Here is a 26,386-nt window from a genome sequence, read left to right on the forward strand (position 1 = left end):
TGACGATAGGAAACTATCCATATGCTGTATTTACAATCCATGCTGCAATTAAATACTTTTTTTTATAATATTCAATAAAAAAGTGTAGTGTTGATTGGAAATTATGTTGCATGAAAACAAAATGTTTTGGGGTCATTTAAAAAAGGAAGCCGGGATTCAATCAAAGGTGTGTCGTCGACAAGCGCAATGCACTATTGACAACGCGTCTTTCAAAGGCAATTTCCCCGGCGTTCACAGAAACTGCGTTCACTGTCAAGGCTGTGGATGTCGGTTTAAGTGGAAATTCCCGACGTGATTTAATCCCAATGTAGAAACACACACGCCTGGCCACAGTATAAGTGATTTTATTTCCAGTTGGAGACGACCCTGAAGATCCAATCAAAAGTACATTATTAAATTAATCAGATCCACTAGACCCGTCCTACAGTGGTGTAAACAACACTAGGAACATTTTTACAAAATGTCTTCTCTACAAAAGACCAGATAAAATATTATACATTGACCTAAATACAATGAAACATTTTGTTTGTACATTTCCTTATACACAACTAATAACCTTCTGGCGCTCTATTCAATCTGTCCAACTGAAGCATTACAGATTCCATGATAGAAATGTGAAGGTCATTTCTGTTGGAGCTGCCATATGCAGCATTTACCATCAGTGCAGTCTCCTCTAAAGCAGGAACAGACCCTTTACATTTTAATCACCCTGTAAAGCTGAACTTCAGCGACGCGGATTGAATAGAGCCCTTAACCTGCAGAGATTGACAACAAAGCTATTTAACGCCGTTGACACTGCTGATATCATCAGGTGATATTTTTTTGGACATTCCGGTTCTCTGTTAACCGCTTGGTTGGTTGGTAACAATCTTCAGCTTTCAAGATAGCAACGCCCCATTTCATGTTTGCATAGTAGCTCTATTCTGGGATTGGTGCTCTCAGCTGTCAATCATCGAAGTGGCCAGCTCTCATTGGACCCTTCTTGACAGAGGTCCTCTTCTAGCCAATGACATCAGTATGTTGTTACATTGTAATTGGAGGTCACCGGTGTGCCTCACTTCAGGTAAGATGATTCGTGGCGTTCTGTCTACATTGCAGTCGCCAGGATAGGTGTTTAACATATCTGTTGAAGGGGGACATTATAAATGTCATAAAGGTACTTCAATGATTTAATTCTGAATTGGAAGCATTTTCGAGAGAGATGTTGCTACATACTTAAAACTGAGGATTTTCAAGTGTATACCTGGTCTAGTGCACACAATGGGGTTGTTCTCAACTCAGACAACGGAAAGCATTATAATCTATGTTCAGGTGTGCACACCTCTTCCTTCCCACATAAAATCAGCAAAACATTATTTAAAATAAATTGAAGGCAATACACATCGCCAAGGCTGAACTTGGTATCATCAGTATAATAGGCCAGATATGAACAGCCATGTCATCATAGCCACTGGACTGAGGTCCTGATACATCAACCACTTCTTTATTTTCAAAAGGTTTTTACTGCATGTGATGTGCCAATGAACGTTCAGTCGTGCTGCTGAACAGGGAAGCCAACGTAGGTTTTTACCCATATAGTCCCTTGTATGGAAGATAAACAGAACACTTGTATTGTATTCGATCAGTATATAGATTAACATGTAGAGATATATATAGGACCATATGTAAAGCTTTTAAGGGTGTATCAAGTTATTGAACGTTGGTGCGTTGTGTCAGCCTGAAGTCCTCAACATGGGTTAGAAACCAGACGTTGCGTTTCAGGAGAACTGAACTGGCCTCAGGTTTGGGAATACAACCTGTGACTGGAGCGACTCAGTCAGGGTTTGGGGTCAATTCCATTTTAATTTAGCCAATTCAGAAAGTAAACCAAATTACAAATTGAAAAGCGTTGAAGAGAAATTGACTGGAATTGAAATGGAATTAACCCCAACCCTGGACTCGCCTACACGTCAATGATATGAATCATTCTTACTGACCCCAGCTCTAGACTTATAGCTCCTAACAGAACTATACTGAACAACAATATAAAATGCAACATGCAACAATTTAAAATATTTTACTGAGTTACAGTTCATAGAAGGAAATCAGTCAATTAAAATAAATTCATTAGGCCTTAATATATGTATTTCACATGACTGGGCAGGGGCACTGCCATGGGTGGGCCTGGGTGGGCCTTTTATTGTCCCCAGCACAAGGTGCACCTGTGTAATGATCATGCTGTTTAATCAGCTTCTTGATACGCCACACCTGTCAGGTGGATGGATTATCTTGGCAAAGGAGAAATGCTCACTAACAGGGATGTAAACAAATTTGTGCACAAAATTCGAGAGAAATACGCTTTTTGTGCGTATGGAACATTCCTGGGATGTTTTATTTCAGCTCATGAAAAATGGGACCAAGACTTTACATGTTGCGTTTATATTTTTGTTCAGTATACACACACACTGTACCATCGTACTGTTTTGGATTATTACTTTTTGGTTCTCAAACACATAAGAAAATTAAAACCCCAAATACGTTTTTTTGAAGGGGAACAGACAGTTACCTCAAAACTATTGAATTACCCATACTTTCCTTGTCATAACCCACTATTCACAGCTCATACGTACAGGTAGTATAGAGAATACGAAAGGATACGGAACCTACTGTTGTGTAGAAATATTCCCTCCATATATCAAAAGGGTAACTAAATGTTCTTAACAGGAGGTCCTCAAAGGGTACTCAAACTTTAAACTTGAAGGTACTTTCACTTTAACGATATTAAATACTGATATCTGCGGTGTCGATTCATACAGCATGTTGTGCCAAAGATGTCAAAGTCTGTTTTTACAATTGCACGTTACTTTAAAAACAGAAACAGTGGTCAATCAGTTTTGTAAACGTCAAAAGTATTCGACTCAGTATGGGTATTTCTGTGAAATACATTTATATTTTTGATCAAACGAATCAATCCATACTCAGGATGCGTCTTGTCAACAACAACAAAATCTGTTGTAAAGTGCAGCGGAAATTAAGTATTTAACGCAACATTTTGGCAGTTTTAAAGCGACCTTTAGTGGTTTAGAGTAAATCTTTCAACGCCCCCACTGATACAATACTGCAAATCAGCTTAGTTCAGTTTATGATGGACATTAATGTGGTACAGTAGCCTGTACCGTAACACTACACTGTAGATACTCCTAGACCTTTTAACAGCCATCAACCACAGGAGGAGAGGAATGGATGTTCAACCTGACATGAAGCCAGTACATCCATCAACCACAGGAGGAGAGGAATGGATGTTCAACCTGACATGAAGCCAGTACATCCATCAACCACAGGAGGAGAGGAATGGATGTTCAACCTGACATGAAGCCAGTACATCCATCAACCACAGGAGGAGAGGAATGGATGTTCAACCTGACATGAAGCCAGTACATCCATCAACCACAGGAGGAGAGGAATGGATGTTCAACCTGACATGAAGCCAGTACATCCATCAACCACAGGAGGAGAGGAATGGATGTTCAACCTGACATGAAGCCAGTACATCCATCAACCACAGGAGGAGAGGAATGGATGTTCAACCTGACATGAAGCCAGTACATCCATCAACCACAGGCGGGGAGGAATGGATGTTCAACCTGACATGAAGCCAGTACATCCATCAACCACAGGAGGAGAGGAATGGATGTTCAACCTGACATGAAGCCAGTACATCCATCAACCACAGGAGGAGAGGAATGGATGTTCAACCTGACATGAAGCCAGTACATCCATCAACCACAGGAGGGGAGGAATGGATGTTCAACCTGACATGAAGCCAGTACATCCATCAACCACAGGAGGAGAGGAATGGATGTTCAACCTGACATGAAGCCAGTACATCCACTAAACAAATAAAACAGACTAGAATAAATAAAATGCTTACTTTGAATAAATAGAATTAACGTTAAGTAAAATATTGCTAATATTAGTCTTTATATATGACTATATAATATAAATGTTGTTTTAAAAAAGGTTCTACTACTGTGGTATATAAAGTACATTTTGCATTGTATATATCAATTTGTACAAGATTTGTAAAACATAAGTACCCCGAAATGGAACACATTTTTGTGTGAAAACGTTGTTACGTTAATGTGTATGATCTCCATCCATCCAGAGTGGTATGTCCAGTTCATATACATCCAAGTGATGAGATGTGATTAAAAAAAAAATCCCTTTTGTGAGACTAGTCGGACTACATAATACCAGCCTTGGTTCGTCAGCTCCTTTACGCTCTCGTCAACCCCGTCACGTTTCTCACAGGTTACAGACATGACCCAAACACACGGTATCAACAAGGTATCATCACACATTCTCTAAGTCTTTCTTAAGGGCTTCCTGAGCTTGTCTTTTTCAAGAAATCCTCTGTCCTCTTTGGGAGAGCCACCGTTGTAATAAATTGATTTTATACTGCGCTTTTCATGGACACAAAGATCTCTTGAACCCTACCCATGTGTGCTACCCATGGCTGTGCTATGCTGTGTGGTGGAGGTGACTGGCCGGGTGGAGGCTGAGGTGTCGGAGGTGTCATGTCAGGGGTAAGGGGTCAGAGTTCAGAGGTAGGGCTCTCCGAAGGTCTTGCGACACTCCATGACCCCAGCGCTGGGCGGACGGTCACAGTTGTGCGTCAGCTTCACCAGGGTCGGGCTGAGGCGGTCGTACGCCATCTTGTATTCACGGTCAAAAGCGTCTGGAGGGAGGAGGAAGAGTGAGATGAGATTATCACGTCAATGTTAATCCATGTTTAACACTGATTTAAATCTAATTTCAACTGAAGACCTTCTAGTGAAAACGTTGCAATACACCGCAGGAGCTTTCAACAGCGTGTGGGTATTTAGTGTCCTTCTAGATTACGTTTGTGTACCCTGCACCTGGAGAGTTGTCGGCTGGGAGCACACTCCAGTACTTCTGAAACTACTAGCACCACGGAAGCAGACTTACCGATGTCAATGTTGTCCTTTCCCAGAGCCACCAGAGACAGGAAGAGGATATCTCTGTACAGACTCCTGCAGAGGGAAGAGCACGGGGGTGTTAGATGTTACAGTGGAGATTTAGCAGACTAGTTCCAGTAGATAGCATGCCGACTGTCTCTCTTTGACATCCAACCTTGGATATCGTTTAGTATTGCTATATTTGCACCAACTGACTTGTGGGGTGTATTTAGTGATGTGAAACGCTCTGACTGTTACAGATAGATAGAAATAGAATGAAGAGAGCTGACAATTCTTTATCCTGACAGACAATCATGTCTGTTCTACAAAATACCTTCCTATCTGAATGTTCGGTAATGTTACATCCTCCTGAACATGCCCCTGGACAATGGAGTTATTAATGTGTAACCCCCTGACCTTTGCCTCTTGACCCCCAGGCTCTGCCCCAGCAGCTGTAGGAGCTGTCCCATTGGTCGAGAGACGTCGTTCCTCTGGATGCTCTTGACCACGCTGTGGAGTAGCTCCTCCCCAAACGGACGCTCCGCCTCGCTCACAGGACGACACAATGGGTAGCCCACACCTGGGTCAGGGGTCAGAAAGATGGATATGTAGGCTACACTAATACACACTGTATATACACCGCTCAAAAAAATAAAGGGAACACTTAAACAACACAATGTAACTCCAAGTCAATCACACTTCTGTGAAATCAAACTGTCCACTTAGGAAGCAACACTGTTTGACAATACATTTCACATGCTGTTGTGCAAATGGAATAGACAACAGGTGGAAATTATAGGCAATTAGCAAGACACCGCCAATAAAGGACTGGTTTTGCAGGTGGTGACCACAGACCACTTCTCAGTTCCTATGCTTCCTGGCTGATGTTTTGGTCACTTTTGAATGCTGGCGGTGCTTTCACTCTAGTGGTAGCATGAGACGGAGTCTACAACCCACACAAGTGGCTCAGGTAGTGCAGCACATCAATGCGAGCTGTGCCAAGAAGGTTTGCTGTGTCTGTCAGCGTAGTGTCCAGAGCATGGAGGCGCTACCAGGAGACAGGCCAGTACATCAGGAGACGTGGAGGAGGCCGTAGGAGGGCAACAACCCAGCAGCAGGACTGCTACCTCCGCCTTTGTGCAAGGAGGAGCAGGAGGAGCACTGCCAGAGCCCTGCAAAATGACCTCCAGCAGGCCACAAATGTGCATGTGTCTGCTCAAACGGTCAGAAACAGACTCCATGAGGGTGGTATGAGGGCCCGACGTCCACAGGTGGGGGTTGTGCTTACAGCCCAACACCGTGCAGGACGTTTGGCATTTGCCAGAGAACACCAAGATTGGCAAATTCGCCACTGGCGCCCTGTGCTCTTCACAGATGAAAGCAGGTTCACACTGAGCACGTGACAGACGTGACAGAGTCTGGAGACGCCATGGAGAACGTTCTGCTGCCTGCAACATCCTCCAGCATGACTGGTTTAGCGGTGGGTCAGTCATAGTGTGGGGTGGCATTTCTTTGGGGGGCCGCACAGCCCTCCATGTGCTCGCCAGAGGTAGCCTGACTGCCATTAGGTACCGAGATGAGATCCTCAGACCCCTTGTGAGACCATATGCTGGTACGGTTGGCCCTGGGTTCCTCCTAATGCAAGACAATGCTAGACCTCATGTGGCTGGAGTGTGTCAGCAGTTCCTGCAAGAGGAAGGCATTGATGCTATGGACTGGCCCGCCCGTTCCCCAGACCTGAATCCAATTGAGCACATCTCGGACATCATGTCTCGCTCCATCCACCAACACCACGTTGCACCACAGACTTTCCAGGAGTTGGCGGATGCTTTAGTCCAGGTCTGGGAGGAGATCCCTCAGGAGACCATCCGCCACCTCATCAGGAGCATGCCCAGGCGTTGTAGGGAGGTCATACAGGCACGTGGAGGCCACACACACTACTGAGCCTCATTTTGACTTGTTTTAAGGACATTACATCCACAAGTTGGATCAGCCTGTAGTGTGGTTTTCCACTTTAATTTTGAGGGTGACTCCAAATCCATACCTCCATGGGTTGATACATTTGATTTCCATTGATACTTTTTGTGTGATTTTGTTGTCAGCACATTCAACTATGTAAAGAAAAAAGTATTTAATAAGATTATTTCATTCATTCAGATCTAGGATGTGTTACTTTAGTGTTCCCTTTATTTTTTTGAGCAGTGTATAACAAACACGTCCACGTGCGCACACACGTAGGTATGCAAGAGCGATCACACACACAGTAAACCAGAGACGCTAACCCATCCTCAAATACAGGAGTGTATAATACAGGGGTGTATTTGAGATCCAACTAGACGAAGGCACACATTAAAACGTTGGAAGAACTGAAGAAAATGAATCACTGGAAACAACATTATTTAGACAATCCAATCAAAAGACAGCCCACAGAATTCTCAAGACTGTCAAGCAAGTGGAGAACAGCAATACAGCGATGCATTTCAACCACACAAATGGAAAGATACTGAGGACAGAGAAAATGAAACGGGTTTTCCAAATGACTACAAAGAGAACAAACAGAGCGCAGAAAAGCAGACAGGACATACAGAGACAAAGGAGAGGACTCAGTTGTAGAGTCCTAAAGAGAACACTCACTGTCTAACAACAGAGCACAATTAAGCCCTGAAAGACAGAGAACAGAGAGCACAACAGACCCCTGTTAGCTCCCAGACATTACAGTACACAGAGATCCAAAATGGCTGCCCTGAAAGACAGAGAACAGAGAGCACAACAGACCCCTGTTAGCTCCCAGACATTACAGTACACAGAGATCCAAAATGGCTGCCCTGAAAGACAGACAACAGAGAGCACAACAGACCCCTGTTAGCTCCCAGACATTACAGTACACAGAGATCCAAAATGGCTGCCCTGAAAGACAGAGAACAGAGAGCACAACAGACCCCTGTTAGCTCCCAGACATTACAGTACACATAGATTCAAAATGGCTGCCACATAGCTGCCCAAGGTTCTGAGCTCTTCCATCTGCCAAAGCTAGGCCACAAAAAGGCAACAAGACATCCACAATTCGTACAGATATGCTCTTCTTAAAACCACAGTAAAATATAGACTTATGGGCTTTATCTGTTCCTTGATAAAACAAGGTACCAGCATACAAAGAATGTATTTCACTGAGACGGCTTCAGGCCCTGCTGTAGAGTATAACTTCATGTATTTCACTGAGACAGGCCCTGATGTAGAGTATAACTTCATGTATTTCACTGAGACGGGCCCTGATGTAGAGTATAACTTAATGTATTTCACTGAGACAGGCCCTGATGTAGAGTATAACTTCATGTATTTCACTGAGACAGGCCCTGATGTAGAGTATAACTTCATGTATTTCACTGAGACAGGCCCTGATGTAGAGTATAACTTCATGTATTTCACTGAGACAGGCCCTGATGTAGAGTATAACTTCATGTATTTCACTGAGACAGGCCCTGATGTAGAGTATAACTTCATGTATTTCACTGAGACAGGCCCTGATGTAGAGTATAACTTCATGTATTTCACTGAGACAGGCCCTGATGTAGAGTATAACTTCATGTATTTCACTGAGACAGGCTCTGCTGTAGAGTATAACTTCATGTATTTCACTGAGACAGGCCCTGATGTAGAGTATAACTTCATGTATTTCACTGAGACGGCTTCAGGCCCTGATGTAGAGTATAACTTCATGTATTTCACTGAGACAGGCCCTGATGTAGAGTATAACTTCATGTATTTCACTGAGACAGGCTCTGCTGTAGAGTATAACTTCATGTATTTCACTGAGACAGGCCCTGATGTAGAGTATAACTTCATGTATTTCACTGAGACAGGCCCTGATGTAGAGTATAACTTCATGTATTTCACTGAGACAGGCCCTGATGTAGAGTATAACTTCATGTATTTCACTGAGACAGGCCCTGATGTAGAGTATAACTTCATGTATTTCACTGAGACAGGCCCTGATGTAGAGTATAACTTCATGTATTTCACTGAGACAGGCTCTGCTGTAGAGTATAACTTCATGTATTTCACTGAGACAGGCCCTGATGTAGAGTATAACTTCATGTATTTCACTGAGACGGCTTCAGGCCCTGATGTAGAGTATAACTTCATGTATTTCACTGAGACAGGCCCTGATGTAGAGTATAACTTCATGTATTTCACTGAGACAGGCTCTGCTGTAGAGTATAACTTCATGTATTTCACTGAGACAGGCCCTGATGTAGAGTATAACTTAATGTATTTCACTGAGACAGGCCCTGATGTAGAGTATAACTTCATGTATTTCACTGAGACAGGCCCTGATGTAGAGTATAACTTCATGTATTTCACTGAGACAGGCCCTGATGTAGAGTATAACTTCATGTATTTCACTGAGACAGGCCCTGATGTAGAGTATAACTTCATGTATTTCACTGAGACAGGCCCTGATGTAGAGTATAACTTCATGTATTTCACTGAGACAGGCCCTGATGTAGAGTATAACTTCATGTATTTCACTGAGACAGGCCCTGATGTAGAGTATAACTTCATGTATTTCACTGAGACAGGCCCTGATGTAGAGTATAACTTCATGTATTTCACTGAGACAGGCCCTGATGTAGAGTATAACTTCATGTATTTCACTGAGACAGGCCCTGATGTAGAGTATAACTTCATGTATTTCACTGAGACAGGCCCTGATGTAGAGTATAACTTCATGTATTTCACTGAGACAGGCTCTGCTGTAGAGTATAACTTCATGTATTTCACTGAGACAGGCCCTGATGTAGAGTATAACTTCATGTATTTCACTGAGACAGGCCCTGATGTAGAGTATAACTTCATGTATTTCACTGAGACAGGCCCTGATGTAGAGTATAACTTCATGTATTTCACTGAGACAGGCCCTGATGTAGAGTATAACTTCATGTATTTCACTGAGACAGGCCCTGATGTAGAGTATAACTTCATGTATTTCACTGAGACAGGCCCTGATGTAGAGTATAACTTCATGTATTTCACTGAGACAGGCCCTGATGTAGAGTATAACTTCATGTATTTCACTGAGACAGGCCCTGATGTAGAGTATAACTTCATGTATTTCACTGAGACAGGCCCTGATGTAGAGTATAACTTCATGTATTTCACTGAGACAGGCCCTGATGTAGAGTATAACTTCATGTATTTCACTGAGACAGGCCCTGATGTAGAGTATAACTTACTCTGTGTGTTCCAGAGGATGTAAAACGGCTGGATGGGATCCTGGTGCAGCTTGAGGTTGTCCCATAAGATCTGGATCAACACGTGTTTGCTGTCCTCTGACATCCAGTGGCGAGGGACCTGGGGAAGGACAGGGTCAGCAGTGAGAAACACACACACTGGCTGCTCAATGACAATATGTCATGTACTCTATCGCCTGGTGTCACACCTAGCGTTCTGGTAGACAGGGAATCTGGAGTGAGACGTATAGACTGGGAATCTGGAGTGAGACGTAAAGACAGGGAATCTGGAGTGAGACGTATGGACAGGGAATCTGGAGTGAGACGTATGGACAGGGAATCTGGAGTGAGACGTATAGACGGAATCTGGAGTGAGACGTATAGACAGGGAATCTGGAGTGAGACGTATGGACAGGGAATCTGGAGTGAGACGTATAGACAGGGAATCTGGAGTGAGACGTATAGACAGGGAATCTGGAGTGAGACGTATAGACAGGGAATCTGGAGTGAGACGTATGGACAGGGAATCTGGAGTGAGACGTATAGATAGGGAATCTGGAGTGAGACGTATAGACAGGGAATCTGGAGTGAGACGTATAGACAGGGAATCTGGAGTGAGACGTATAGACAGGGAATCTGGAGTGAGACGTATAGACAGATTCAGGGAATCTGGAGTGAGACGTTTAGACAGATTCAGGGAATCTGGAGTGAGACGTATAGACAGGGAATCTGGAGTGAGTTGAAGGTTGAAGGACATGTTTCCAAATGCATGTGGATGAGGCCAAGCAAGTGTTTGTGTGTATACCGTAGTGCTCAGAGGTAAGTAGTCCAGGCAGGTTGGTGTGTGTATCCTGTGTGTGTGTGTGTGTGTGTGTGTGTGTGTGTATCCTGTGTGTGTATATATACAGTGCTATGAAAAAGTATTTGCCCCCTTTCTAATTTTCTCTACTTTTGCATATTTGTGATACTGAATGTTATCAGATCTTCAACCAAAACCTAATATTAGATAAAGGGAACATAAGTGAACAAATAACACAACAATTACATATTTATTTCATAAACAAAGTTATGCAACACCCAATTCCCCTGTGTGAAAAAGTAATTGCCCCCTTACACTCAGTAACTGGTTGTGCCAGCTGCAATGGGACCCATCTCGTCCAAAAAGTTGACTCAAGTTTGCCAAAAAGCACCTGGATGATCATCAAGACTCTTGGAAGAACGTTCTATGGACAGATGATTCAAAAGTATAACCTTTTGGACGAGATGGGTCCCATAATGCCTGGCGAAAACCAAACTCTGCATTCCAAAGTAAGAACATCATACCAACGGTCAAGCATGGCGGTGGTGGTGTGATGGTTTGGGGATGCTTTGCTGCCTCAGGACCTGGACGACTTGCCTTAATAGAAGGAACCATGAATTCTGCTCTGTATCAGAGAATTCTACAGGAAGCATTTGGTTGGAGTCATTGCAGCTAAAGGTGGCACAACCAGTTATTGAGTGTAAGGGGGCAATTACTTTTTCACACGGGGGAATTGGGTGTTGCATAACTTTGTTTATGACATAAATATGTAATTGTTGTGTTATTTGTTCACTTATGTTCCCTTTATCTAATATTAGGTTTTGGTTGAAGATCTGATAACATTCAGTATCACAAATATGCAAAAGTTAGAGAAAATTAGAAAGGGGGGCAAATACTTTTTTCATAGCACTGTATGTGAGTGTTCCCCTACCGTAGATCCCCTGTTGCAGTGCTCGGAGGTCAGTATGAGTCCAGGCAGGTTGCTGGGCAGGTCCAGGCGTCTGAAGTACCAAACCAGGTTCCAGTAGATGATGGGGTGGTGGTCCACCACGGACGATACTGTGATAACAGGGTCTCCCTCGTTCTCCAGCAGGGACTCCAGCTCCTTCCACAGCACCAGGGGACTCAGGTAGGGTACCGTGACTGGTTCTGGGTGGTGAAGACGCCAGTCCACATCCATACCCAGGGAGTCCTGGGGAGGAGGGGTTTCAGGGTCAAGGGGTTAAAGTTGAGAAGTTAGGCTGTGGGTGGTACTGGACCACTACAGATACATCATATTAATCTAGTAAGAATGTGTGTGTGTGTGTGTGTGTGTGTGTGTGTGTGTGTGTTCTCTAGGACCTTCAGAAAAGCTTTTGCCTCTTTCCCTGATGTCCCCACTGTTCCCATAAAAGGTGAAATATGTGCATGTGAACCCAGTATGCGTGTGCTTTGGGGGTGTGTGTGAAATATGTGCATGTGAACCCAGTATGCGTGTGCTTTGGGGGTGTGTGTGAAATATGTGCATGTGAACCCAGTATGCGTGTGCTTTGGGGGTGTGTGTGAAATATGTGCATGTGAACCCAGTATGCGTGTGCTTTGGGGGTGTGTGTGAAATATGTGCATGTGAACCCAGTATGCGTGTGTTTTGGGGGTGTGTGTGAAATATGTGCATGTGAACCCAGTATGCGTGTGCTTTGGGGGTGTGTCTCACGGTGGCTTCGTTGAGTCGGCTGGGCAAGCTGCCTGTAATTGGTACACTGTGGTTGAGTGTAGTCGGTTCCTGCATGGGGCCAAAGGCACTGACACTCCGCACCATAGCTGACCCTGGGGACAGGGCCCCCTGGCGCCGCTCTGTGGGGATCTCTATACACTGGGCCCTGGACACACACACACACACACACACACACACACACACACACACACATCAGTGTTAGGACCAGGTGTTGCAGATTGCGGAGGAGCTCCTGTTTTCCATTGCAGATAGTATCAGTAGGTGGCTACTTCAAACACATTCTCTAATGAGATGTCATGTGATCCAACAGAAGCCCAAATGAGGAGGGAGAGGGAACACTACCAGCATACTAATATTGACTAATAATCTCAGGAAACTAATTGAGAGAGGGAACACTACCAGCATACTAATATTGACTAATAATCTCAGGAAACTAATTGAGAGAGGGAACACTACCAGCATACTAATATTGACTAATAATCTCAGGAAACTAATTGAGAGAGGGAACACTACCAGCATACTAATATTGACTAACAATCTCAGGAAACTAATTGAGAGAGGGAACACTACCAGCATACTAATATTGACTAACAATCTCAGGAAACTAATTGAGAGAGGGAACACTACCAGCATACTAATATTGACTAATAATCTCAGGAAACTAATTGAGAGAGGGAACACTACTAGCATACTAATATTGACTAATAATCTCAGGAAACTAATTGAGAGAGGGAACACTACCAGCATACTAACATTGACTAATAATCTCAGGAAACTAATTGAGAGAGGGAACACTACCAGCATACTAATATTGACTAATAATCTCAGGAAACTAATTGAGAGAGGGAACACTACCAGCATACTAATATTGACTAATAATCTCAGGAAACTAATTGAGAGAGGGAACACTACCAGCATACTAATATTGACTAATAATCTCAGGAAACTAATTGAGAGAGGGAACACTACCAGCATACTAATATTGACTAATAATCTCAGGAAACTAATTGAGAGAGGGAACACTACCAGCATACTAATATTGACTAATAATCCCAGGAAACTAATTGAGAGAGGGAACACTACCAGCATACTAATATTGACTAATAATCTCAGGAAACTAATTGAGAGAGGGAACACTACCAGCATACTAACATTGACTAATAATCTCAGGAAACTAATTGAGAGAGGGAACACTACCAGCATACTAATATTGACTAATAATCTCAGGAAACTAATTGAGAGAGGGAACACTACCAGCATACTAATATTGACTAATAATCTCAGTGTATAGTGTGTAGTGTATAGTGTATAGTGTGTAGTGTGTAGTGTGTAGTGTGTAGTCTGTAGTGTGTAGTGTATAGTGTATAGTGTATAGTGTATAGTGTATAGTGTATAGTGTGTAGTGTGTAGTGTGTAGTGTGTAGTGTGTAGTGTATAGTGTGTAGTGTGTAGTGTATAGTGTATAGTGTATAGTGTATAGTGTATAGTGTGTAGTGTACCTGTTGTTACCAGAGCAGCCCTCTACAGTGATCCTGGGTGAGAGAGGTGACAGGACGGTGGTGGGACAGGGAGTGGACAGGGTGGACGTCCCGGTGTCCAGACCGGTTGAGACAGAGTAGGACGACGACACAGCCTCATCCGCTGACGGACTGCTCTTCAGGAAGAACCTGAAGGGAGCGCAGGAGAGGAAAGACGGGGTGACAGGAGGACGGGGGAGAAGGATGAGTGTAGGTGTGATATTGGCAGATAGGGGAGGGTGTAAATGTCTGTGTGTATAAACTGTACCTCCCAGGTCCTCTCAGGTCTCTGATCTCTACATTGAGGAAGGGGAGGAAGGGGACCCCACAGAAGGGACAGGTGGTGTTGAGGTTAGAGTCGTCAGCCGTCCATCCTGCCATGATCTCCTCGTCGTACACCAGACAGTCACACGTCTTACAGCGAGAGCAGCTGGAGATCAGCAGCTGGAAGCACACAGCAGAGCCAACATGGACGTCAGGTCAGGCAGGGGTCGGCACAAAATGGCAGAGACCACCCTGGCCTGGATCCTTTGTCTCGAGCTAGCTGTAGTGTAGGCTTCTTTTCAATGTTCCCGTGAGTTTTCCTGGTTTAAGGTTGAGAGGTCTGTATGTGTGGTGTTCTCACCTCCATGGCGTAGTTCTGGAAGACACTGCTATTGCTGGTGTAGCGAGACGAGCCCAGATCAGACCGGTCTGGGAGAGGAAAGCCTGGAGGAGAGAGAGGGCACGACCGGAGAAGAAGCATACCATTATCCATGAAGGTCTGCTATCATCGGTGTCAGCAGTAAACAGTCTCTGATGGCTAGCCGTTAGCTAACTGCTAACTCAGGGCAGTGGATTTCCATGTCAGGCTAGTGCACAGTGGATGCTAATCAGACATGAGAAGGGCAGAGAGTCTGAGTAGCTTGAATGAAGAGCTCCAATCAGACTCCACCTCAAATCACCTCAACTGTACAAGGCATCGTCTGCTGGCCTAGTTTGGTAAGAGTCCTTTCTACCTCCCCTACCTCTTGGCCAGAGCAGTACCTGGTTGTCTAACCCTAGCTCCTCCCTCTCTCCTCCCCAGTGACAGGGCAGTACCTGGTTGTCTAACCCTAACTCCTCCCTCTCTCCTCCCCAGTGACAGGGCAGTACCTGGTTGTCTAACCCTAACTCCTCCCTCTCTCCTCCCCAGTGACAGGGCAGTACCTGGTTGTCTAACCCTAACTCCTCCCTCTCTCCTCCCCAGTGACAGGGCAGTACCTGGTTGTCTAACCCCAACTCCTCCCTCTCTCCTCCCCAGTGACAGTACCTGGTTGTCTAACCCTAGCACCTCCCTCTCTCCTCCCCAGTGACAGGGCAGTACCTGGTTGTCTAACCCTAACTCCTCCCTCTCTCCTCCCCAGTGACAGGGCAGTACCTGGTTGTCTAACCCTAGCTCCTCCCTCTCTCTCCCCCCAGTGACAGGGCAGTACCTGGTTGTCTAACCCTACCTCCTCCCTCTCTCCTCCCCAGTGACAGGGAAGTACCTGGTTGTCTAACCCTAGCTCCTCCCTCTCTCCTCCCCAGTGACAGTACCTGGTTGTCTAACCCTAACTCCTCCCTCTCTCCTCCCCAGTGACAGTACCTGGTTGTCTAACCCTAGCTCCTCCCTCTCTCCTCCCCAGTGACAGGGCAGTACCTGGTTGTCTAACCCTAACTCCTCCCTCTCTCCTCCCCAGTGACAGTACCTGGTTGTCTAACCCTAGCTCCTCCCTCTCTCCTCCCCAGTGACAGGGCAGTACCTGGTTGTCTAATCATAACTCCTCCCTCTCTCCTCCCCAGTGACAGGGCAGTACCTGGTTGTCTAACCCTAGCTCCTCCCCCCCCCCAGTGACAGGGCAGTACCTGGTTGTCTAACCCTAACTCCTCCCTCTCTGCTCCCCAGTGACAGGGCAGTACCTGGTTGTCTAACCCTAGCTCCTCCCTCTCTCCTCCCCAGTGACAGGGCAGTACCTGGTTGTCTAACCCTAGCTCCTCCCTCTCTCCTCCCCAGTGACAGGGCAGTACCTGGTTGTCTAACCCTAGCTCCTCCCTCTCTCCTCCCCAGTGACAGGGCAGTACCTGGTTGTCTAACCCTAACTCCTCCCTCTCTCCTCCCCAGTGACAGTACCTGGTTGTCTAACCCTAGCTCCTCCCTCTCTCCTCCCCAGTGACAGGGCAGTACCTGGTTGTCTAACCCTAACTCCTCCCTCTCTCCTCCCCAGTGACAGTACCTGGTTGTCTAACCCTAGCTCCTCCCTCTCTCCTCCCCAGTGACAGGGCAGTACCTGGTTGTCTAATCATAACTCCTCCCTCTCTCCTCCCCAGTGACAGGGCAGTACCTGGTTGTCTAACCCTAGCTCCCCCCCCCCCCCAGTGACAGGGCAGTACCTGGTTGTCTAACCCTAACTCCTCCCTCTCTCCTCCCCAGTGACAGGGCAGTACCTGGTTGTCTAACCCTAGCTCCTCCCTCTCTGCTCCCCAGTGACAGGGCAGTACCTGGTTGTCTAACCCTAGCTCCTCCCTCTCTCCTCCCCAGTGACAGGGCAGTACCTGGTTGTCTAACCCTAGCTCCTCCCTCTCTCCTCCCCAGTGACAGGGCAGTACCTGGTTGTCTAACCCTAGCTCCTCCCTCTCTCCTCCCCAGTGACAGGGCAGTACCTGGTTGTCTAACCCTAACTCCTCCCTCTCTCCTCCCCAGTGACAGGGCAGTACCTGGTTGTCTAACCCTAACTCCTCCCTCTCTCCTCCCCAGTGACAGTACCTGGTTGTCTAACCCTAGCTCCTCCCTCTCTCCTCCCCAGTGACAGGGCAGTACCTGGTTGTCTAACCCTAACTCCTCCCCAGTGACAGTACCTGGTTGTCTAAACCTAGCACCTCCCCCTCTCCTCCCCAGTGACAGGGCAGTACTTGGTTGTCTAACCCTAACTCCTCCCTCTCTCCTCCCCAGTGACAGTACCTGGTTGTCTAACCCTAGCACCTCCCTCTCTCCTCCCCAGTGACAGGGCAGTACCTGGTTGTCTAACCCTAGCTCCTCCCTCTCTCCTCCCCAGTGACAGTACCTGGTTGTCTAACCCTAACTCCTCCCTCTCTCCTCCCCAGTGACAGTACCTGGTTGTCTAACCCTAGCTCCTCCCTCTCTCCTCCCCAGTGACAGGGCAGTACCTGGTTGTCTAACCCTAGCTCCTCCCTCTCTCCTCCCCAGTGACAGTACCTGGTTGTCTAACCCTAGCTCCTCCCTCTCTCCTCCCCAGTGACAGGGCAGTACCTGGTTGTCTAACCCTAACTCCTCCCTCTCTCCTCCCCAGTGACAGTACCTGGTTGTCTAACCCTAGCTCCTCCCTCTCTCCTCCCCAGTGACAGGGCAGTACCTGGTTGTCTAACCCTAACTCCTCCCTCTCTCCTCCCCAGTGACAGTACCTGGTTGTCTAACCCTAGCTCCTCCCTCTCTCCTCCCCAGTGACAGTACCTGGTTGTCTAACCCTAACTCCTCCCTCTCTCCTCCCCAGTGACAGAGCAGTACCTGGTTGTCTAACCCTAGCTCCTCCCTCTCTCCTCCCCAGTGACAGGGCAGTCCCTGGTTGTCTAACCCTAACTCCTCCCTCTCTCCTCCCCAGTGACAGGGCAGTACCTGGTTGTCTAACCCTAGCTCCTCCCTCTCTCCTCCCCAGTGACAGGGCAGTACCTGGTTGTCTAACCCTACCTCCTCCCTCTCTCCTCCCCAGTGACAGGGAAGTACCTGGTTGTCTAACCCTAGCTCCTCCCTCTCTCCTCCCCAGTGACAGTACCTGGTTGTCTAACCCTAACTCCTCCCTCTCTCCTCCCCAGTGACAGTACCTGGTTGTCTAACCCTAGCTCCTCCCTCTCTCCTCCCCAGTGACAGGGCAGTACCTGGTTGTCTAACCCTAACTCCTCCCTCTCTCCTCCCCAGTGACAGTACCTGGTTGTCTAACCCTAGCTCCTCCCTCTCTCCTCCCCAGTGACAGGGCAGTACCTGGTTGTCTAATCATAACTCCTCCCTCTCTCCTCCCCAGTGACAGGGCAGTACCTGGTTGTCTAACCCTAGCTCCTCCCCCCCCCCAGTGACAGGGCAGTACCTGGTTGTCTAACCCTAACTCCTCCCTCTCTCCTCCCCAGTGACAGGGCAGTACCTGGTTGTCTAACCCTAGCTCCTCCCTCTCTGCTCCCCAGTGACAGGGCAGTACCTGGTTGTCTAACCCTAGCTCCTCCCTCTCTCCTCCCCAGTGACAGGGCAGTACCTGGTTGTCTAACCCTAGCTCCTCCCTCTCTCCTCCCCAGTGACAGGGCAGTACCTGGTTGTCTAACCCTAGCTCCTCCCTCTCTCCTCCCCAGTGACAGGGCAGTACCTGGTTGTCTAACCCTAACTCCTCCCTCTCTCCTCCCCAGTGACAGTACCTGGTTGTCTAACCCTAGCTCCTCCCTCTCTCCTCCCCAGTGACAGGGCAGTACCAGGTTGTCTAACCCTAACTCCTCCCTCTCTCCTCCCCAGTGACAGTACCTGGTTGTCTAACCCTAGCTCCTCCCTCTCTCCTCCCCAGTGACAGGGCAGTACCTGGTTGTCTAATCATAACTCCTCCCTCTCTCCTCCCCAGTGACAGGGCAGTACCTGGTTGTCTAACCCTAGCTCCTCCCCCCCCCCAGTGACAGGGCAGTACCTGGTTGTCTAACCCTAACTCCTCCCTCTCTCCTCCCCAGTGACAGGGCAGTACCTGGTTGTCTAACCCTAGCTCCTCCCTCTCTGCTCCCCAGTGACAGGGCAGTACCTGGTTGTCTAACCCTAGCTCCTCCCTCTCTCCTCCCCAGTGACAGGGCAGTACCTGGTTGTCTAACCCTAGCTCCTCCCTCTCTCCTCCCCAGTGACAGGGCAGTACCTGGTTGTCTAACCCTAGCTCCTCCCTCTCTCCTCCCCAGTGACAGGGAAGTACCTGGTTGTCTAACCCTAACTCCTCCCTCTCTCCTCCCCAGTGACAGGGCAGTACCTGGTTGTCTAACCCTAACTCCTCCCTCTCTCCTCCCCAGTGACAGTACCTGGTTGTCTAACCCTAGCTCCTCCCTCTCTCCTCCCCAGTGACAGGGCAGTACCTGGTTGTCTAACCCTAACTCCTCCCTCTCTCCTCCCCAGTGACAGTACCTGGTTGTCTAAACCTAGCACCTCCCCCTCTCCTCCCCAGTGACAGGGCAGTACCTGGTTGTCTAACCCTAACTCCTCCCTCTCTCCTCCCCAGTGACAGTACCTGGTTGTCTAACCCTAGCACCTCCCTCTCTCCTCCCCAGTGACAGGGCAGTACCTGGTTGTCTAACCCTAGCTCCTCCCTCTCTCCTCCCCAGTGACAGTACCTGGTTGTCTAACCCTAACTCCTCCCTCTCTCCTCCCCAGTGACAGTACCTGGTTGTCTAACCCTAGCTCCTCCCTCTCTCCTCCCCAGTGACAGGGCAGTACCTGGTTGTCTAACCCTAGCTCCTCCCTCTCTCCTCCCCAGTGACAGTACCTGGTTGTCTAACCCTAGCTCCTCCCTCTCTCCTCCCCAGTGACAGGGCAGTACCTGGTTGTCTAACCCTAACTCCTCCCTCTCTCCTCCCCAGTGACAGTACCTGGTTGTCTAACCCTAGCTCCTCCCTCTCTCCTCCCCAGTGACAGGGCAGTACCTGGTTGTCTAACCCTAACTCCTCCCTCTCTCCTCCCCAGTGACAGTACCTGGTTGTCTAACCCTAGCTCCTCCCTCTCTGCTCCCCAGTGACAGGGCAGTACCTGGTTGTCTAACCCTAGCTCCTCCCTCTCTCCTCCCCAGTGACAGTACCTGGTTGTCTAACCCTAACTCCTCCCTCTCTCCTCCCCAGTGACAGTACCTGGTTGTCTAACCCTAACTCCTCCCTCTCTCCTCCCCAGTGACAGAGCAGTACCTGGTTGTCTAACCCTAGCTCCTCCCTCTCTCCTCCCCAGTGACAGGGCAGTCCCTGGTTGTCTAACCCTAACTCCTCCCTCTCTCCTCCCCAGTGACAGGGCAGTACCTGGTTGTCTAACCCTAGCTCCTCCCTCTCTCCTCCCCAGTGACAGGGCAGTACCTGGTTGTCTAACCCTACCTCCTCCCTCTCTCCTCCCCAGTGACAGGGAAGTACCTGGTTGTCTAACCCTAGCTCCTCCCTCTCTCCTCCCCAGTGACAGTACCTGGTTGTCTAACCCTAACTCCTCCCTCTCTCCTCCCCAGTGACAGTACCTGGTTGTCTAACCCTAGCTCCTCCCTCTCTGCTCCCCAGTGACAGGGCAGTACCTGGTTGTCTAACCCTAGCTCCTCCCTCTCTCCTCCCCAGTGACAGGGCAGTACCTGGTTGTCTAACCCTAGCTCCTCCCTCTCTCCTCCCCAGTGACAGGGCAGTACCTGGTTGTCTAACCCTAGCTCCTCCCTCTCTCCTCCCCAGTGACAGGGCAGTACCTGGTTGTCTAACCCTAACTCCTCCCTCTCTCCTCCCCAGTGACAGGGCAGTACCTGGTTGTCTAACCCTAACTCCTCCCTCTCTCCTCCCCAGTGACAGTACCTGGTTGTCTAACCCTAGCTCCTCCCTCTCTCCTCCCCAGTGACAGGGCAGTACCTGGTTGTCTAACCCTAACTCCTCCCTCTCTCCTCCCCAGTGACAGTACCTGGTTGTCTAACCCTAGCTCCTCCCTCTCTCCTCCCCAGTGACAGGGCAGTACCTGGTTGTCTAATCATAACTCCTCCCTCTCTCCTCCCCAGTGACAGGGCAGTACCTGGTTGTCTAACCCTAGCTCCTCCCCCCCCCCAGTGACAGGGCAGTACCTGGTTGTCTAACCCTAACTCCTCCCTCTCTCCTCCCCAGTGACAGGGCAGTACCTGGTTGTCTAACCCTAGCTCCTCCCTCTCTGCTCCCCAGTGACAGGGCAGTACCTGGTTGTCTAACCCTAGCTCCTCCCTCTCTCCTCCCCAGTGACAGGGCAGTACCTGGTTGTCTAACCCTAGCTCCTCCCTCTCTCCTCCCCAGTGACAGGGCAGTACCTGGTTGTCTAACCCTAGCTCCTCCCTCTCTCCTCCCCAGTGACAGGGCAGTACCTGGTTGTCTAACCCTAACTCCTCCCTCTCTCCTCCCCAGTGACAGTACCTGGTTGTCTAACCCTAGCTCCTCCCTCTCTGCTCCCCAGTGACAGGGCAGTACCTGGTTGTCTAACCCTAGCTCCTCCCTCTCTCCTCCCCAGTGACAGTACCTGGTTGTCTAACCCTAACTCCTCCCTCTCTCCTCCCCAGTGACAGTACCTGGTTGTCTAACCCTAACTCCTCCCTCTCTCCTCCCCAGTGACAGAGCAGTACCTGGTTGTCTAACCCTAGCTCCTCCCTCTCTCCTCCCCAGTGACAGGGCAGTCCCTGGTTGTCTAACCCTAACTCCTCCCTCTCTCCTCCCCAGTGACAGGGCAGTACCTGGTTGTCTAACCCTAGCTCCTCCCTCTCTCCTCCCCAGTGACAGGGCAGTACCTGGTTGTCTAACCCTACCTCCTCCCTCTCTCCTCCCCAGTGACAGGGAAGTACCTGGTTGTCTAACCCTAGCTCCTCCCTCTCTCCTCCCCAGTGACAGTACCTGGTTGTCTAACCCTAACTCCTCCCTCTCTCCTCCCCAGTGACAGTACCTGGTTGTCTAACCCTAGCTCCTCCCTCTCTGCTCCCCAGTGACAGGGCAGTACCTGGTTGTCTAACCCTAGCTCCTCCCTCTCTCCTCCCCAGTGACAGGGCAGTACCTGGTTGTCTAACCCTAGCTCCTCCCTCTCTCCTCCCCAGTGACAGGGCAGTACCTGGTTGTCTAACCCTAGCTCCTCCCTCTCTCCTCCCCAGTGACAGGGCAGTACCTGGTTGTCTAACCCTAACTCCTCCCTCTCTCCTCCCCAGTGACAGGGCAGTACCTGGTTGTCTAACCCTAACTCCTCCCTCTCTCCTCCCCAGTGACAGTACCTGGTTGTCTAACCCTAGCTCCTCCCTCTCTCCTCCCCAGTGACAGGGCAGTACCTGGTTGTCTAACCCTAACTCCTCCCTCTCTCCTCCCCAGTGACAGTACCTGGTTGTCTAACCCTAGCTCCTCCCTCTCTCCTCCCCAGTGACAGGGCAGTACCTGGTTGTCTAATCATAACTCCTCCCTCTCTCCTCCCCAGTGACAGGGCAGTACCTGGTTGTCTAACCCTAGCTCCTCCCTCCCCCCCAGTGACAGGGCAGTACCTGGTTGTCTAACCCTAACTCCTCCCTCTCTCCTCCCCAGTGACAGGGCAGTACCTGGTTGTCTAACCCTAGCTCCTCCCTCTCTGCTCCCCAGTGACAGGGCAGTACCTGGTTGTCTAACCCTAGCTCCTCCCTCTCTCCTCCCCAGTGACAGGGCAGTACCTGGTTGTCTAACCCTAGCTCCTCCCTCTCTCCTCCCCAGTGACAGGGCAGTACCTGGTTGTCTAACCCTAGCTCCTCCCTCTCTCCTCCCCAGTGACAGGGCAGTACCTGGTTGTCTAACCCTAACTCCTCCCTCTCTCCTCCCCAGTGACAGGGCAGTACCTGGTTGTCTAACCCTAACTCCTCCCTCTCTCCTCCCCAGTGACAGTACCTGGTTGTCTAACCCTAGCTCCTCCCTCTCTCCTCCCCAGTGACAGGGCAGTACCTGGTTGTCTAACCCTAGCTCCTCCCTCTCTCCTCCCCAGTGACAGTACCTGGTTGTCTAACCCTAGCTCCTCCCTCTCTCCTCCCCAGTGACAGGGCAGTACCTGGTTGTCTAACCCTAACTCCTCCCTCTCTCCTCCCCAGTGACAGTACCTGGTTGTCTAACCCTAGCTCCTCCCTCTCTCCTCCCCAGTGACAGGGCAGTACCTGGTTGTCTAACCCTAACTCCTCCCTCTCTCCTCCCCAGTGACAGTACCTGGTTGTCTAACCCTAGCTCCTCCCTCTCTGCTCCCCAGTGACAGGGCAGTACCTGGTTGTCTAACCCTAGCTCCTCCCTCTCTCCTCCCCAGTGACAGTACCTGGTTGTCTAACCCTAACTCCTCCCTCTCTCCTCCCCAGTGACAGAGCAGTACCTGGTTGTCTAACCCTAGCTCCTCCCTCTCTCCTCCCCAGTGACAGGGCAGTACCTGGTTGTCTAACCCTAACTCCTCCCTCTCTCCTCCCCAGTGACAGGGCAGTACCTGGTTGTCTAACCCTAGCTCCTCCCTCTCTCCTCCCCAGTGACAGGGCAGTACCTGGTTGTCTAACCCTAACTCCTCCCTCTCTCCTCCCCAGTGACAGGGCAGTACCTGGTTGTCTAACCCTAACTCCTCCCTCTCTCCCCCCCCAGTGACAGGGCAGTACCTGGTTGTCTAACCCTAGCTCCTCCCTCTCTCCTCCCCAGTGACAGGGCAGTACCTGGTTGTCTAACCCTAACTCCTCCCTCTCTGCTCCCCAGTGACAGGGCAGTACCTGGTTGTCTAACCCTAACCCCTCCCTCTCTCCCCCCCAGTGACAGGGCAGTACCTGGTTGTCTAACCCTAACTCCTCCCTCTCTCCTCCCCAGTGACAGGGCAGTACCTGGTTGTCTAACCCTAGCTCCTCCCTCTCTCTCCCCCCAGTGACAGGGCAGTACCTGGTTGTCTAACCCTAACTCCTCCCTCTCTCCTCCCCAGTGACAGGGCAGTACCTGGTTGTCTAACCCTAGCTCCTCCCTCTCTCCTCCCCAGTGACAGTACCTGGTTGTCTAACCCTAGCTCCTCCCTCTCTCCTCCCCAGTGACAGTACCTGGTTGTCTAACCCTAACTCCTCCCTCTCTCCTCCCCAGTGACAGTACCTGGTTGTCTAACCCTAGCTCCTCCCTCTCTGCTCCCCAGTGACAGGGCAGTACCTGGTTGTCTAACCCTAGCTCCTCCCTCTCTCCTCCCCAGTGACAGTACCTGGTTGTCTAACCCTAACTCCTCCCTCTCTCCTCCCCAGTGACAGTACCTGGTTGTCTAACCCTAGCTCCTCCCTCTCTCCTCCCCAGTGACAGGGCAGTACCTGGTTGTCTAACCCTAACTCCTCCCTCTCTCCTCCCCAGTGACAGGGCAGTACCTGGTTGTCTAACCCTAGCTCCTCCCCCCCCCCCAGTGACAGGGCAGTACCTGGTTGTCTAACCCTAGCTCCTCCCTCTCTCCTCCCCAGTGACAGTACCTGGTTGTCTAACCCTAACTCCTCCCTCTCTCCTCCCCAGTGACAGTACCTGGTTGTCTAACCCTAACTCCTCCCTCTCTCCTCCCCAGTGACAGGGCAGTACCTGGTTGTCTAACCCTAACTCCTCCCTCTCTCCCCCCCAGTGACAGGGCAGTACCTGGTTGTCTAACCCTAACTCCTCCCTCTCTCCTCCCCAGTGACAGGGCAGTACCTGGTTGTCTAACCCTAACTCCTCCCTCTCTCCTCCCCAGTGACAGGGCAGTACCTGGTTGTCTAACCCTAACTCCTCCCTCTCTCCTCCCCAGTGACAGGGCAGTACCTGGTTGTCTAACCCTAACTCCTCCCTCTCTCCCCCCCAGTGACAGGGCAGTACCTGGTTGTCTAACCCTAGCTCCTCCCTCTCTCCTCCCCAGTGACAGGGCAGTACCTGGTTGTCTAACCCTAACTCCTCCCTCTCTCCTCCCCAGTGACAGGGCAGTACCTGGTTGTCTAACCCTAACTCCTCCCTCTCTCCTCCCCAGTGACAGGGCAGTACCTGGTTGTCTAACCCTAACTCCTCCCTCTCTCCTCCCCAGTGACAGGGCAGTACCTGGTTGTCTAACCCTAGCACCTCCCTCTCTCCTCCCCAGTGACAGGGCAGTACCTGGTTGTCTAACCCTAACTCCTCCCTCTCTCCTCCCCAGTGACAGGGCAGTACCTGGTTGTCTAACCCTAGCTCCTCCCTCTCTCTCCCCCCAGTGACAGGGCAGTACCTGGTTGTCTAACCCTACCTCCTCCCTCTCTCCTCCCCAGTGACAGGGAAGTACCTGGTTGTCTAACCCTAGCTCCTCCCTCTCTCCTCCCCAGTGACAGTACCTGGTTGTCTAACCCTAACTCCTCCCTCTCTCCTCCCCAGTGACAGTACCTGGTTGTCTAACCCTAGCTCCTCCCTCTCTCCTCCCCAGTGACAGGGCAGTACCTGGTTGTCTAACCCTAACTCCTCCCTCTCTCCTCCCCAGTGACAGTACCTGGTTGTCTAACCCTAGCTCCTCCCTCTCTCCTCCCCAGTGACAGGGCAGTACCTGGTTGTCTAATCATAACTCCTCCCTCTCTCCTCCCCAGTGACAGGGCAGTACCTGGTTGTCTAACCCTAGCTCCTCCCCCCCCCCAGTGACAGGGCAGTACCTGGTTGTCTAACCCTAACTCCTCCCTCTCTCCTCCCCAGTGACAGGGCAGTACCTGGTTGTCTAACCCTAGCTCCTCCCTCTCTGCTCCCCAGTGACAGGGCAGTACCTGGTTGTCTAACCCTAGCTCCTCCCTCTCTCCTCCCCAGTGACAGGGCAGTACCTGGTTGTCTAACCCTAGCTCCTCCCTCTCTCCTCCCCAGTGACAGGGCAGTACCTGGTTGTCTAACCCTAGCTCCTCCCTCTCTCCTCCCCAGTGACAGGGCAGTACCTGGTTGTCTAACCCTAACTCCTCCCTCTCTCCTCCCCAGTGACAGGGCAGTACCTGGTTGTCTAACCCTAACTCCTCCCTCTCTCCTCCCCAGTGACAGTACCTGGTTGTCTAACCCTAGCTCCTCCCTCTCTCCTCCCCAGTGACAGGGCAGTACCTGGTTGTCTAACCCTAACTCCTCCCTCTCTCCTCCCCAGTGACAGTACCTGGTTGTCTAACCCTAGCTCCTCCCTCTCTCCTCCCCAGTGACAGGGCAGTACCTGGTTGTCTAATCATAACTCCTCCCTCTCTCCTCCCCAGTGACAGGGCAGTACCTGGTTGTCTAACCCTAGCTCCCCCCCCCCCCCCCAGTGACAGGGCAGTACCTGGTTGTCTAACCCTAACTCCTCCCTCTCTCCTCCCCAGTGACAGGGCAGTACCTGGTTGTCTAACCCTAGCTCCTCCCTCTCTGCTCCCCAGTGACAGGGCAGTACCTGGTTGTCTAACCCTAGCTCCTCCCTCTCTCCTCCCCAGTGACAGGGCAGTACCTGGTTGTCTAACCCTAGCTCCTCCCTCTCT

General features: G+C 49.9%; 1 protein-coding gene across 1 annotated transcript in view; it reads right to left on the minus strand.

Moving 5' to 3' along the window:
• Positions 1-4,080: 4,080 nt before the first annotated feature.
• LOC311117498 (C-myc promoter-binding protein-like) overlaps positions 4,081-26,386 on the minus strand; it is a gene marked incomplete at its 5' end in the record, with an annotated part of 105,202 nt that continues 82,896 nt past the window's right edge. Inside the window, 9 exon segments of the mRNA XM_084192421.1 lie at positions 4,081-4,717; positions 4,969-5,033; positions 5,376-5,538; positions 10,193-10,310; positions 11,920-12,180; positions 12,682-12,847; positions 14,202-14,369; positions 14,488-14,663; positions 14,845-14,927. Of these exon segments, the coding sequence (XP_084048547.1) occupies positions 4,581-4,717; positions 4,969-5,033; positions 5,376-5,538; positions 10,193-10,310; positions 11,920-12,180; positions 12,682-12,847; positions 14,202-14,369; positions 14,488-14,663; positions 14,845-14,927 (1,337 nt within the window).

This window comes from Coregonus lavaretus (genome assembly GCF_964263955.1).
Source record: "Coregonus lavaretus genome assembly, contig: HAP1_SCAFFOLD_1015, whole genome shotgun sequence".
Taxonomy (NCBI): domain Eukaryota; kingdom Metazoa; phylum Chordata; class Actinopteri; order Salmoniformes; family Salmonidae; genus Coregonus; species Coregonus lavaretus.